The sequence below is a fragment of the Otolemur garnettii genome, unplaced genomic scaffold (assembly GCF_000181295.1).
Source record: "Otolemur garnettii isolate 467f Iridium unplaced genomic scaffold, OtoGar3 scaffold00086, whole genome shotgun sequence".
Taxonomy (NCBI): domain Eukaryota; kingdom Metazoa; phylum Chordata; class Mammalia; order Primates; family Galagidae; genus Otolemur; species Otolemur garnettii.
In genome coordinates this window covers 3367979-3381523 of record NW_003852481.1, presented here as the reverse complement: position 1 = coordinate 3381523, position 13545 = coordinate 3367979, and the positions used below count along the sequence as shown (strand labels likewise).

At 40.4% G+C, this 13545-nt stretch overlaps 1 protein-coding gene and 1 pseudogene across 4 annotated transcripts in view; one reads left to right on the top strand and one right to left on the bottom strand.

Annotated features, from left to right (window-relative positions):
- Positions 1-5406, bottom strand: part of SIK2 (salt inducible kinase 2) — a 131064-nt gene extending 125658 nt beyond the window's left edge. For all 4 annotated transcript variants that reach the window (XR_002774581.1, XM_003794726.3, XM_023516082.1 and 1 more), the window contains exon 1: positions 5117-5406. Coding sequence is in view for 3 of the 4 variants with exons in the window: in XM_003794726.3 (XP_003794774.1) it covers positions 5117-5251 (135 nt within the window). In the remaining variant the exon portion in view is untranslated. The remainder of the gene's footprint in view (positions 1-5116) is intronic.
- A 5262-nt stretch (positions 5407-10668) lies between these two features.
- Positions 10669-11807, top strand: LOC100951055 (annotated as a pseudogene).
- The last annotated feature ends 1738 nt before the right edge of the window (positions 11808-13545 follow it).

Here is a 13545-nt window from a genome sequence, read left to right as displayed (position 1 = left end):
GCCTGGTACTGAGATATAATTTCCCAGAGGATTTAAAATCAGAACATATTAAACTCTGTTAAAGTTAAACATTTCTACAAAATATAAAAATTTACACAACTCGGGAGGCGCCTGTGGCTCAGTGGGTAGGGCGCCAGCCTTATGTACCCAGGGTGGAGGGTGCGAACCTGCACCAGGCAGCTAAAAACAGCAATGAGAATTGCAACAAAAAGTAGCCAGGCATTGTGGTGAGAGCCTGTAGTCCCAGCTACTCAGGAGGCTGAGGCAAGAGAATCGCCTAAGCCCAGGAGTTGGAGGTTGCTGTAAGCTATGAAGCCACCCACAGCACTCTACAGAGGGTGATAAAGGAGACTCTGTCTCTACAAAAAAAAAAAAAAAAATTCACACAACCCTTATTTTGTATGTTTGTTCTCCCTCCCAAAAAGGAACAGATCATTTTGAAGACTATTTAGCAGAATAATTTGACAAACATTGTTTGTTTGAAGTTCCAAGAAACTAGACAATTATTCAATGACGGCATATACATTCCATGACCAATACAACTTTTATTTCAATACACAATTAAAGATTATACATAGGACTAGATACAAATATTAATGATTAAGCTGTTTTGTAACAAGGCCTTTTGTTGCATATAGTACAATGGGTTCTTGAAATCTGGAATATTTTATAGAGCAAGATTAATACCAAAAGTTCTGAGAGAAGTCTTAAAATGTCAAAGCAAAATATAAAACTCAAATGTATTTTTAAAAATGAGTCTTTTTCAAGAAACATTCTAATCTGGGTATAATATGCCCTTCTCTTGTTTCTATCTTTGCTATAAAAATACAATTTTGATACCTTCACTATTTTGGAAAGCTTTTAAAAATCTCCCATTTTTTAAGGTAGTAGTTAAAAAATTATGTCTAACTATAAAAGCCTCACTATGTACATAGAAAGCTTTTCAGTGAACAAAAACAGTTTTCAGAATGTTCTTGGTAACAGTTTTGCATTCCAGGTTCTCTTAAGGAAAAGTAAGTAGCCTAACACCTAATTTAAAAAGGTAATTTTCCAAAACTCTTAAGAATTTTCTTTAAGATTGAATGACCCACACACTTATAAATTCTTTAGCTATGCAATACAAGAAGTATGGTATTGGGGAAAATGAAGTTATCTGTCATAGAAAAGGCCTGAAAAATAACTAATGATGGTCTTTGGGTAGTGACAGTATGGTAATTCTTTCCATTTATCTATACTTAAATTTTTTTTAAATTAAAAATTGCTTAAAATAAATATAAGAGATTTGATAATAAAAATACACTACACTCTTTAATATACCTTCTCACTTAGTAAATTCCCTTCTAGGAATTTGCCAGCAATTCCTCCTTCTTAAAAAAACTTAATTATACCAATACAGTTATACATATAGACATGTTTACTTCAAATTATCTACTGTAAGTGAAAACTGGAAATTATGTAATATTTAATAAAAAGGGAATTGTTAAGTAAAATTGAAGTCATCCCTAACACAGAACACTATGCAGCTGTTAAAAATGTTTTATAATGTTTTATAAGCAAAATGCTTAGTTTATAACGTTAGGTGGAAAAAATGCTATTTACCTATGTTTATCATGTATTCTCATCTACGGGAAAAAATACATTTAAATAAAAGACTCATATTAAGAATGGTTTATTTTCATTGGTGGAGGAACAATACGTATACTCTTATGCACTATATTCTTTATATTTTTTATAGTAAGACCCTATCTCTTTAACACTCAGAAAACAAAAAGATTTAAGGGCACAAGTGGCTATTGTAGAATTTTACTTAAGAGACAAAAGGCTAGCTACACAATTACCTAGAAAGAGTTATTTCCTAGTACTGTGTAGTATTAATAAAACGCTACTCAAGGACATTCACAGAATAGCAAACTAGCAACCACTACTGCCTAAAATAGTTTAACAGCTTAAATGCTATTATTCTTTCCCCATTATGCTAATTTTATAAAATTAGCTCCTCTAATTCATAAACCACAAACCAATACTACAACGCTTTTATGAAGTATTACATTAGGAAGCTGGATTCAACCAGCACCTGGTTTCCCTTTTGTGTGCAAAATTCACAGAGATCTAATAAGGTAAGAATACCACTTCAGATGATGATGCAATTATATTTCTTAAACAGTGTGATGCTGTTTGATAGATTAACCCAAAATGAAGATCTCTTTTGTCTACTAATTTTTTTTTTTTAAGGGAAAACAGACATGGATCTCCCAAGCTCAGAAGAAAATAGACCATTTTTGAGTAATACAGAGTAAGAGACAGAGAAGAGCCAATAAAAGAGTCTGATTGGTCAGCACAGAGACGTTTAACCTAACTCCTAAAATTTGTTTCAGGATCTAACTTGGGGGAAAAAAGGTCTTTAAATTTTAAAATGCACTAATTTATATTAACATGAAAACAGTATATGAAGAAACTTTAATAATGATATTTTGCTGATTGTTCTTTATACCAATCATATTCACTGTCTGCACTGTAATTATTGGAGTTCAGCAATGAGAACCTAGAACAATTTAAAATGAACTTTTCACTACCCATCTTACAGTTTTTAAGGTGGCTGTTGTATTTATCAAAAACACACCTATTTATCCAGTGAATGAATAAAGTTACCGAATATTGCTGTTAAAAAAAACTCTCATTAACAAATAGAATACTTTATGGAACAATTCTATCTGTGCCCTTTGCTAAACAATTCTTAATGTAAATTACCAATAAAAACTCACAGAGCAACTTTACAAAACTAGATAGCTAAAGGAACTTTTCTGATCAGCACTTGCCTTGACATTTCCCTCACTCCCTCTATGTTATTATCACCAATCGCACCAAATTACTACAAACACACTCTCCCATCTTTTTTGTTGTTGTTGTTGTTGCAGTTTGGCCAGTGCCAGGGCCAAACCTGCTATTCTTGGGATATGCAGCCGGCGCCCTACCCGCTGAGCCACAGGCGCCGCCCTCCCACACTCTCCCACCTTAAACTCAAACTATTAGTTTTTAATGTTAAGGACAACTTCTTTAGAAAAGCCCAAGGGAGATGAGTTCTGTGAACTAAAAATTTAGCTTTCAACTTAAATCACATATACCACACACACACAATTTAGGATCTAAGTGCTCTTTCATGATCTAACCAGTGCCTTCAATTACAAAATGAATGCATTGATCTCACTCTGATATCCGAACCATGATATTACTCTACAGCGCCCCCTACCTCTCTAAAATACAGCATTTAAAGGAGACACCTTTTGAATTGTCAACCTCAAGAAAGTGTCAGTCACTATCAGCTTCACTTAAGCAGCTCTAAAATAGACACTGTATTAAATAAATTCGATCTTACAAATAACAACTGACTTAATTAAATCTTGATATGAATGCAGTAAGTGCTGATGGGGAAAATGTTGTGATCTGATAAATTTGGAATAATTCAATATATACTCTAGTTCAAAAGTTCTGTAGATCCTCTCTATAACTTGTAATTTGACTTTCAAACAGTCATTAAGCAAGAACTCACAAAACTATGCATTTACTTCTTTTTATGTAACTCCAGGGGAAATGGCATGGCATTAGGCCATGGCTCTTCAGAAGAACAGAATCAATTTCTTCATTTTTAACAAGGCTGGGATCACGTTAAGTTATGCAAAGATTTACTATAGACAGATTATCATTATCTTCACAAACAATCTAAATTGCTAACACCGGTAAATTTGTGAGAGGAAAATCTGTAACCTTTGTCCTGCTGTTAAAAAATAAAGTCAGATCGAGACTGCTACAGATCAGTTGGGGAAGGCAAAAAAAAGTGAATATGACTGAATGACATTCGAGTATACCTCTTCCTTTTGGAAACGGACAGTAAGCAAAACTTGTAAGTACAAAAGCTACAAAAATCACTCGAGTTTTCAAATGCCCTTCGCCTAACCTAAGTCATTCTGGAAAAAAAGTCCTACTTTATTCCACAAACTCCAAAACGTTCATACTAATATGGGGGAAAACGGAATACGTTTAAAACTGGGAGGGGGAATGAAAAAAGATGAAACTCCAGTAGCAACTACAATGTCAAAACCACTCCGTTTACTGTAAAGGATGGTTTGTTTCCACGGTTTCTCTAAAGCTAAGGTATTTAATTTGCACGTCTTAAAATAGAGACCCTAAGGAGAGCAGCTTGAGGCAGTGGAAGGAAGGGAGGCGGGTTAGGTAAGAACAGAGACTTGTGAGAAAATATGTGCGGTGCATTAGAATGTGCAGTGGAGAGGGTGCTGGATTCACCCTCAGGAAGCAGCGGAGGGCTTTATGAGTAGAGGCGGAATCCGCTGGGCTTACAGAACGCGCATTCACAGCCGGAACGCACACCTGGTAAAGGGAAAACCCTAGACAAGAAGACCAACCCACCAACTGTGCAAACGTGGAGATGACCGTTTCATCCAGTTCTATTGTCTGGAGTATTAGATGGAAATAAATGCCCTAGACAAGAGATCAAGCTATCCAGGCACCAAATCAGAGACCCTGTGGGGCAAAAGGAAGGAGAGAAGATGGACAGCTGCGGTCTAGGCATTCCCGGCCACAGGGGCCCCTTCCTCACTGGGCAGGGGAAGGACGCCGGGGTCGCCGGATCCCCCATCCGCGGAGCCCAAGAGCAGGCGGTCCCCTCCTACCGCGGGCGACGTCTCTTTCGGCGCAGCCCGGGAGCACCCAGACTTCCCCTCCCACCCCACCCCCAGCCGAAAGCAGGGAAGACGCGGAACTTGGGCTCCGGAGCGGAGGCCACAGACCAGGTCACGGCCCGGGTGGGAGGCTCTGGGAGAAATTCCGTGTGGCCACCGAGGGTGGCGTAGGGGAAAGCAAAGCCCCGGCCGGGCGGGTTTCCAGGCGGACGGCGCTCGGGTCCGGGGGACCGGCCCGATCCCTTCGCTGCTCACCGACCCCCTGCACCTCCTGGGTGCTCACGGTCCCAGGCCCGCTCGCCTTCGCCAGTGGCGCGGCCTCTCGGGTCTCCCCGGTCCCACCACCGCGGCCGCCCCTCTCGGTAAACAGCTCCTCTCCCGAACCCTCTCCTCGGACGCTCCCGCCGAGCCCCGGGCCGCACCTCCGTCTTGGTGATCCGGTGCCGCCCCAGCTTCACCACGGCGAAGTTGCCCTTGCCCAGCGTGCCCTCGATGTCGTAGAACCCCACCCGGACCGGCCCGCGCTGCAAGTGCCTCGGGCCATCCGCCATGACCATGCTGGGCCCCGCTGCTAGACTCGGCGGACAGAGCGCGGACGGGCGGGCAGCGCGGCGCGGCTCAGCTCGGGCGACGACCGCTCCGCTCGCTCCTCCGCTCCTACCCTCCCGCTCCGCAGGGCCCAGCCAGGCGCGCGCCGCCGCTGACGTGCGCCGACGTCAGGGGGCCGGGGCAGAGGGGCGGGGGCGGGACCGGGCCTCGATTGGTCACCATGGCGACCGGAGCACCGCCGACGTCGGCGGCGGGCGGGAGAGAGAGGGGCCGACGCTCGGGGAGGGGCGCGGGCCCGGCGGTAGCGCTCCTTCCGGCACCCGCGCCCTCGCTTGTCCCCTCCGCCTCGGCGCTGCCAGGGGCGGGGTCGCCGCCCGGCCCGCCCGGCACCTCGGCCTTCCAGCCGAAGGGCAAGAGCGAGCCCTGGTGGGCGGTGCCGAGGGGGTGCAGCGAGCGGGAACCGCCCGTGGGCTCCCTCGCCGCCCCGGCGTTCTCCGCCCACCCGCGGCCCTTCCCGCCAAAACCGGTCACCTACGACTACAGTGCACCTTAAATGTGGTGCTGGCACGGAGCTGCCGCTGAGCAACGCATTGCTCACAGCCTCCTTTCTTTGTGTCCTGTGCTCATCTCGTTGCTATATACATCCCTCCACACTTCGAGGTCTCCGAGCAATCATTTGGGCAGCAGCACGGTCGCCTACAGACTCAGAACTGTCCCGCGTTGAAGAGACCCTAGAGGTGACTTAAGCCGAGATTTGGAGCCTCAGATGGGCTTCGGCGCCTGGAACCCCACGAAATGTAGGCAAATGCTTGCTTTTCTGAGCATGTCTCTGGGGGAGATGGGACCATAGGCTCTATCCTGTTCCCAGACGTGTTGGTGACCCTGAAAAGGTTGAGAAATATTTATCTAATCCAATTTCTTTTCAGATGACGAAGCAGGTTGCAAGGAATGAAGGGGATTGCCAAAGTTACACAAGTAATGCTGGAGTTAGGATTATAAATCACCACTCCAGTGTTCCATACGGTGACCCAAGGAAACAAGAAGAGCGACATTTTAATATGTTGAAATATATTATGTGCCCTCAGATCTTGGCTTCTAAATACCATTCTCCACTAAAAAGCAGCCCGCTTTGACGAAATGGCTGATTCTAGAGCAGAGAGAGGAAAGTATAAAATGCCCTTGAAAGACCTTGTGCCAGAAAGCAAGGAGATTTCTTGGATACGTCAGGGAGCCTATGTCAAAAAAAAAAAAAAAGGAGACAGGTCAGGTGGAAGGCACCCTTGCTTACCAAATCTGAGACAATTTGAACATTTAATTTTAAAAAAGAATGCATCGGTGCATATTTAAACTTTTAAATATTAATATAAGGGGGGAAGTGAAAGTTCTTGACAGTGAATGCTAACTAGTACATATGGGAGAAATGATGGAATTAGGAAGTCATTTTGCAACTGTTATAGTAATATCCAGACAAAATTGTTAATAGGTGTTAAAATTTTGGGGTGAAATCTGGCTGGGATATTTACATAGTCTTCAGACTGCTTATTCATTACAATGGGTTAACAAAGCTGTCTTGACAATGTAGAAATCTGGCAGACACCACTCCAAATTATCAGAATTAATGTTACCAACTGTGGGATAAAATGACACGATGTGAGGTACTGAGCACATGCTATCTCTTCTGTAGTATCCATGACAAAAATGTATATTATGAATCTGGACATAACCAAAAAGATGTAATTTAAGAAACATTCTACCCAACAACTAATCAGTACTCTTAAAAAAGTCAGTGTCGTGAAAGACAAAGAAAGATTAAGGAACCTTTCTAGATTTAAAGGATTCAAGTGACCTGTCACTAATGGCAGCGTGTGATCCTAGAAAAAAAATTCTAGAAAGGAATATTTTGGGGACAATTTTTGAACTTTGAATATGAGTTTCAGATGAGATAAGAATATTGTTTCATTGTCAGGCTTCTTGAATTTTATCATTGCGCTAGGTTATGAAAGAAAGTATCTACTATTAGGAAATAGTGAAGTATTTAGGGATAAAAGTTTTTAATACATGGAACTTATTCTCAAATTGTTTAGCAAAGATAGAGAAGGCAAATGTGATAAACTGTTAAGTTAATAAATCTAGATGAAGTGTAGATGGTAGTGTATTGTACTGTCCTTACAACTTTTCTGATAGTTTTAGTGTTTCAATGAAAACTAATATATAATATGTACAGTCATTAAATTTTATTTCAAATTTTTTATTTATATATTTTAGCTTATTAGTGCAAGGTTGGCTATTGGGCCCTCCACTGCTCACTGTTTCTGCCCTTCAGTCTCCCCAAACAATACCTTATTCTGCTATGAGGTATGTTATTTGCAAAAGCGAGAGGAGAAATGGAGGAAGGCTAATCAGATTTCTGGATCGATAGGAGTGGCATATGAGGGTCCCTCTAACTCAGTGGTTCTCAACCTGTGGGTCGTGACCCCTTTGAGGGTCAAACAACCCTTTCACAGGGGTTGCCTAAGACCATCTTGAGTATCAGATATTTACATTACGATTCATAACAGTAGCAAAATTACAGTTAGGAAGTAGCAACGAAACTAATTTTATGGTCAGGGGTCACCACAACATGAGGAACTGTATTAAAGGGTCGCGGCATTAGGAAGGTTGAGAACCACTCCTCTAACTAGACCAGGAGCCCATTTTTGTACACCAGTTCAAAAATAGTTCCCATATGCACTTTCCTAATTAGATGAATGTACTGTATTTTAATTGTCCTGGGGGTGGGTTCATTTGAAAATCTGATGACAAACCACTTCCTCAAGAACCAGAAAATGTACATAGAGACCCACTAGGGTTAACAACCTCCTTCTTTGAAGTATACCTTTTGAATAGAAATTGACTCATTTTTATCTGATTACTTTAATCAGATAACCAGGCCAATTACCTACCTGAACAGTACTGGAATAAGAATTGATTTGGGGCTGGAAAGAAAAAAAAAAAAAAAGGAAATCAGGGAGTACTAGAAGTTTTTGGAAAACCAGTGTGAACATGCTAGGTTTCTAGAAGTTAGAGAAAGGGAGGCCAGAGACAGGGAAGAGATAGAAGAGTCCATGCCAGAAGTCAGCCTGGGCCATGTGGAAATGCAGTGGGCGAGCTACTGAAAATTACCAGCGGGTTGTAAACTCTAAAGAAAGACGTGGACTCATTTAGGATACTTCAGCCTTGGATTTTGTGATTCAGCTCTATTTCCCCAATCCAAAGATCCCTCTCCTGTTTGAATCTTGTATATCTCTTATATTCTTTTTCTTCCAATTAAGTGATAGCTATATCCATCTTAGCAATTGTTACATACATTATCCAGTTCCTACTTACCTCTTCTCTTCCTCTCACCCTTTCTCTTCTCTCTTTCTCTTTCCCTACAGACACAGATGTTCACCATCCTCAGGAAAAAGGAAAAGATACGGGAGAGAAGGAGAAAAGACAGCTTCAGACAATCCCCACCTTTTTTAATCTGTGATTTTAGTATCAATGAGGGAGGGCACTTTAGTCACCAGATTTCCTATTACTTTGACCTTTCAAATACAGCGTGCCCCATTGAAGCTGTGAATCTAATATATTTGCCATTGAGTTGGTTAAAATGTGTGGACACAACCCTTTGAAAGGTCAAAGGGTATATATATAGAATTAAGAAAGGTGATAGGAGGCTAAGAATTCATTCTATAACACACTTAACTTAGAATAAGGTGGACCAGTGAACACAAATGTGGAATGAGAATAGTTAGGACAGAGGTAAGGAAAAAGGGATCTGAAATGTGAGGAAAGAAATCTTTGTGGCTCACAATGCCGGATGTATCTTGCTGAAACAGCCTGTGAACTTGAAAAACGCTGTTTTCTTGATGATGAACAATGTCTGCATTTTTATTGTTTTATCATTTTAGGACTGAAGGAAAGTCAATACCTCCGTATGCTTGGGCCCAGGTTTAGATTTAGTACAAGTCAAAAACTAGTGAAATCATTATTGGATGACTTTGCATAGAAAAAATAGATTATAAAGCTAGAAGGAATATTTTGTCATATTAATGAAGGCAGAAAGTACATGAGAAAATTGAAATCACTGACCTGTGCCAATTGCACATGGTTCTTATCAGTATAAATTATACTAATATAGTAATAATAATTAATTTTAATCAATAATGCTAATTAGGAAGTAAGCATCAGTCAGTCAGGTTAATGAACATGTTGGTGCCACTACATATAAGGGACTATTATGAAAATAAACAACGATTGAGGTTATTTAAAGAAAACTTTTTAGTGCTTTTATTTTTTTAGCAGCTTTATTTACATATAATTGATACTTGAAAACTTGAACATGTTTAATGTATACAACATGATGGGTTTGAACATATATATACACTAATGAAACTATCAGTGCAATCAAAGTAATAAATGTATTCTATTACCTCCCAAAGTTTCCCTTTGCCCCTATTTGTATGTGTACAGGCAGGTAAGAATTCTTAACTTGAGATCTATGCTCTTAAATTTTTCAGTGTACGGTAGAGTGTTGTCAATTACAGGCACTATGTTGTTAGGCAGATCTCTGGAATTTATTTATCTCTAATTGCCGAAGTGCTATACCTATTGAACAACTCTCCATTTCTCCTTTCCCTCCAGCCCCAGGCAACCACCTTTCTATCTATTCTGTTTCTATGAGCTTGACTATTTTAGACTCCTCATATAAATGGGATTATGCAGTTTTGTCCTTGTATAACTGGCTTATTTCAGTTAGCATAATGTCTCCCAAGTTCATCCATGTTTTCGCATGTGGCAAGATTTCCTTTTGTAAGGCTGAATAATATTCTATTGTGTGTGTGTGTGTTTAATTTCCCATCCATTAGGCATTTAGGTTGCTTCTGTATCGTGGCTATTGTGGATAATGCTGCAGTGAACATGGGAGTACAGATATATCTTTGAGATCCTGATTTCAATTCCTTTGGATAAATACCGAGAAGTGGGATTGATGGATCATATGGTAGTTCTATTTTTAATTTTTTTGAGGAACCTCCATACTTATTTCCATAATGCTATACTGATTTACATTCTCACCAACAGTATATAAGGGTTTCAATTTCTCGACAACTTTATCAACTCTCATTATCTCTTTTGTTTTTTTTTTTAAATACCACCATCCTAACAGGTATGAGGTGCTATCATTGCAGTTTTGATTTGCATTTCCCTGATGATTAGTGATGGTAAGTACCTTTTCATATATCTGACGGCCACTTGTGTATCATCTTTGGAGAAATATTTATTCAAGTCCTTTGTTCATTTTAAAATCAGATTATTTGGTTTTTTTTGCAACTGAGTTGTAGGAGTTCCTTGCATGTTTTAGATATTAATCTCTTATAAGATGTATGGTTTGCTGGGATTGTGGGAGAAGATGGCAGCTGCTGTTCACTCTTGGGTTGTTTCGGGGCTGCCAGTGTCACGTTCTGCCATTACTGCAGTAGACACATCCATGTTTCATGGTCCACCCAGGCGCCATCTTCATTATACCCTCATACCTCATGGGAAAGGTGGGTGTTCCTCAGTCAGTGGCATTGTGGCAACTGTGTTTGGAGCAACAGGACTCCTGTGTGGATATGTTATCAACCACCTTGGACATATGGGATCACAAGTGATCATCCCCTATTGGTGTAATCCCTATGACGTCATGCACCTTTGTCCCATGGGTGACCTGGGCCAGCTTATCTTTCTGGAATGGAATGGAAGAGATAAAGACTCTATCCGACGAGCAGTGGAGCACAGCAATATGGTCATCAATCTTATTGGACGCGACTGGGAAACCAAAAACTTTGATTTTGAAGATGTTTTTGTGAAGATTCCCCAAGCAATTGCTCAAATGTCCAAGGAAGCTGGAGTTGAGAAATTCATTCACGTTTCCCATGTGAATGCTAATATTGAAAGCTCTTCTAGATATCTGAGAAATAAGGCTGTTGGAGAGAAAGAAGTGAGAGATGTATTTCCAAAAGCCATTTTCATAAAGCCACCAGACATCTTTGGAAGAGAAGACAGATTCATCAATCTTTTTGCAAATATCCGTTCGTTTATTGGTATAACTCTTATGTCTTTGGTCGGAAGGCAAAGAAACAACCAGTATGTGTTGTAGATGTATTAAAAGGAATTGTTAATGCAGTTAAGGATCCAGAAGCCAAAGGGAAAAGCGTTGCTTTCTTTGGGCCAAATCAGTTTGTCCTGTTTGACTTGGTGCAGTGTGTCTTTGCTGTGGCTCATAGGCTGTACCTCCTGTACCTTTTGCCACAGTTTGCCTGTCAATGGATAGCAAGATTCTTTGAAATAAGCCCATTTGAACCTTGGACGATGAGGGATAAAGTGGAACGGATTCACATCTCAGACATGGTATTACCTCACCTGCCCACCTTAGAAGACCTTGGTATTCAGGCAACACTGCTGGAACTCAAGGCCATTGAGGTGCTCCGGCATCATCACACTTACTGCTGGTTGTCTTCTGAAACTGAGGATGTGAAGCCACCTAGGACCATAAACATGTAGTCCCCCCTGAGCACTTGGCTTTGGTGCCACTTGGGTCACCTGGCCAGTGGCCAGCCTATATTCTTTAGAAAGTTCTGTACATAGGGAATAAGTTCTTCCCACTATTAAAACATCTGAGGATAAAAAAGAAAAAAGATATATGGTTTGCAGTTATTTCTCTCTTATTACATAGTTGCTTATTCACTTTGTTAATTATTTCCCTTGCTGTGCAGAAACTTTTAGTTTAGTGTAGTCCCACTTGTCTATTTATACTTTTGGTGTCAAGTCTAAGAAATCATTGCTAAGACAAATGTCAAGAAGCTTCTGTCCTGTTTTTTTCCTAGGAGTTTTATATAATAATTTCAGGTGTTAGATTTAAGTCTTTAATTCATTTTGACCCGATTTTTGTGCATAATGTAAGATAAGGGGCTAGTTGCATTATTTTGCATGTAGATACCCAGTATTTTCAGTATTTGCTGCAAACTGTCCTTTCCCCATTTTTTATGCTTGGCACCCTGGTTGAAGATCAATTGACTATATATGTTTGGGGTTTTATCTGGGCTTTCTATTTTGTTCCATTGGTCTGTGTCTGTGTTTATGCCAGTACCATGCTATTTTAATTACTATAGCTTTGTAATATATTTTGAAATCAGGAAGTGTGAGGCCCCCAGCTTTATTTTTCTTGCCCAAGATTACTTTGCTTATTCAGGTTTTTTTGTGGTTCTGTATGAATACATATTCTTCGTAAGCACCCAGGAAACATTCTCCAGTATAGGTCACATGTTAGGTCATATAACAAGTCCTAAACAATTTAAGAAGATTGAAATCATACAAAGTATCTTTTTCTGACTGCAATAGAATGAAACTAGAAATCAGTAAGGGAAGGAAAATTGGAAACTCATAAATATGTGGAAATTAAACAATACACTTCCTGAACAACCATTGGGTCAAAGAAGAAATCAAAAGGGAAATTAAAAAAAATCGAGACAAATGAAAATGAAAACACAGCATGCCAAAATTTATGGAGTGCAACAAAAGTGGTACTAACAGGGAAGTCTGGGAAACTCTGCCCTTGTATGGTTTTAGCTGTGATGGGTCTTCTCTAAATGAAGAATTTGTGTGATTCTCTTCTAAGTTTGAAAATAACTTCAGAATTTTTGCATCTTCTCCCAAATGACGGCTTTCCTTAGCATCTTAAATTTGCCAGGGAACCTGGAGCGTACCATATGAGTTAATTTTCCCATCTGATTCATAAATCTTTGATAGAAAACCTTTCTTTATATTGGTTTTATATCTGCTTCTTTCTAAATTCTGCCCATAGATTAGTTCTTTCCTCTGGCGTAAGACATCACAAACAAACACATGCCTACTGGCATGTTCTTTCTTCAGTTCTTTGGGCAAAACATTACCAACTTCACACACTGTCTAGCTGACGATGTTTCCAGTTGTCTGCCCTTTGTGTATATGTGTGTGTGTTGGGTGGTTCTCTGGACTCTGGCTGTCAGTGTATCTCTTGAAATACTGTTCTAAAAAATGAACACAGTAGCTGAGGTGTAGTCTAAGCAGTGTAGAATACTGGCCATTGACCGGTCCCATCCCTCCTACTCTGTACTCATACTAACTAATTCAGCCAAAGATTGGGCTAGCTTTCCTTTTAGTAGCCACAGTCTACAGGTAAGGCTAAGCTCAACTAAAAACTGGACTTTTAAAATAACAATTATTGTTGAATTATAAGGTCACCCTTATAATTTGGGAAGGC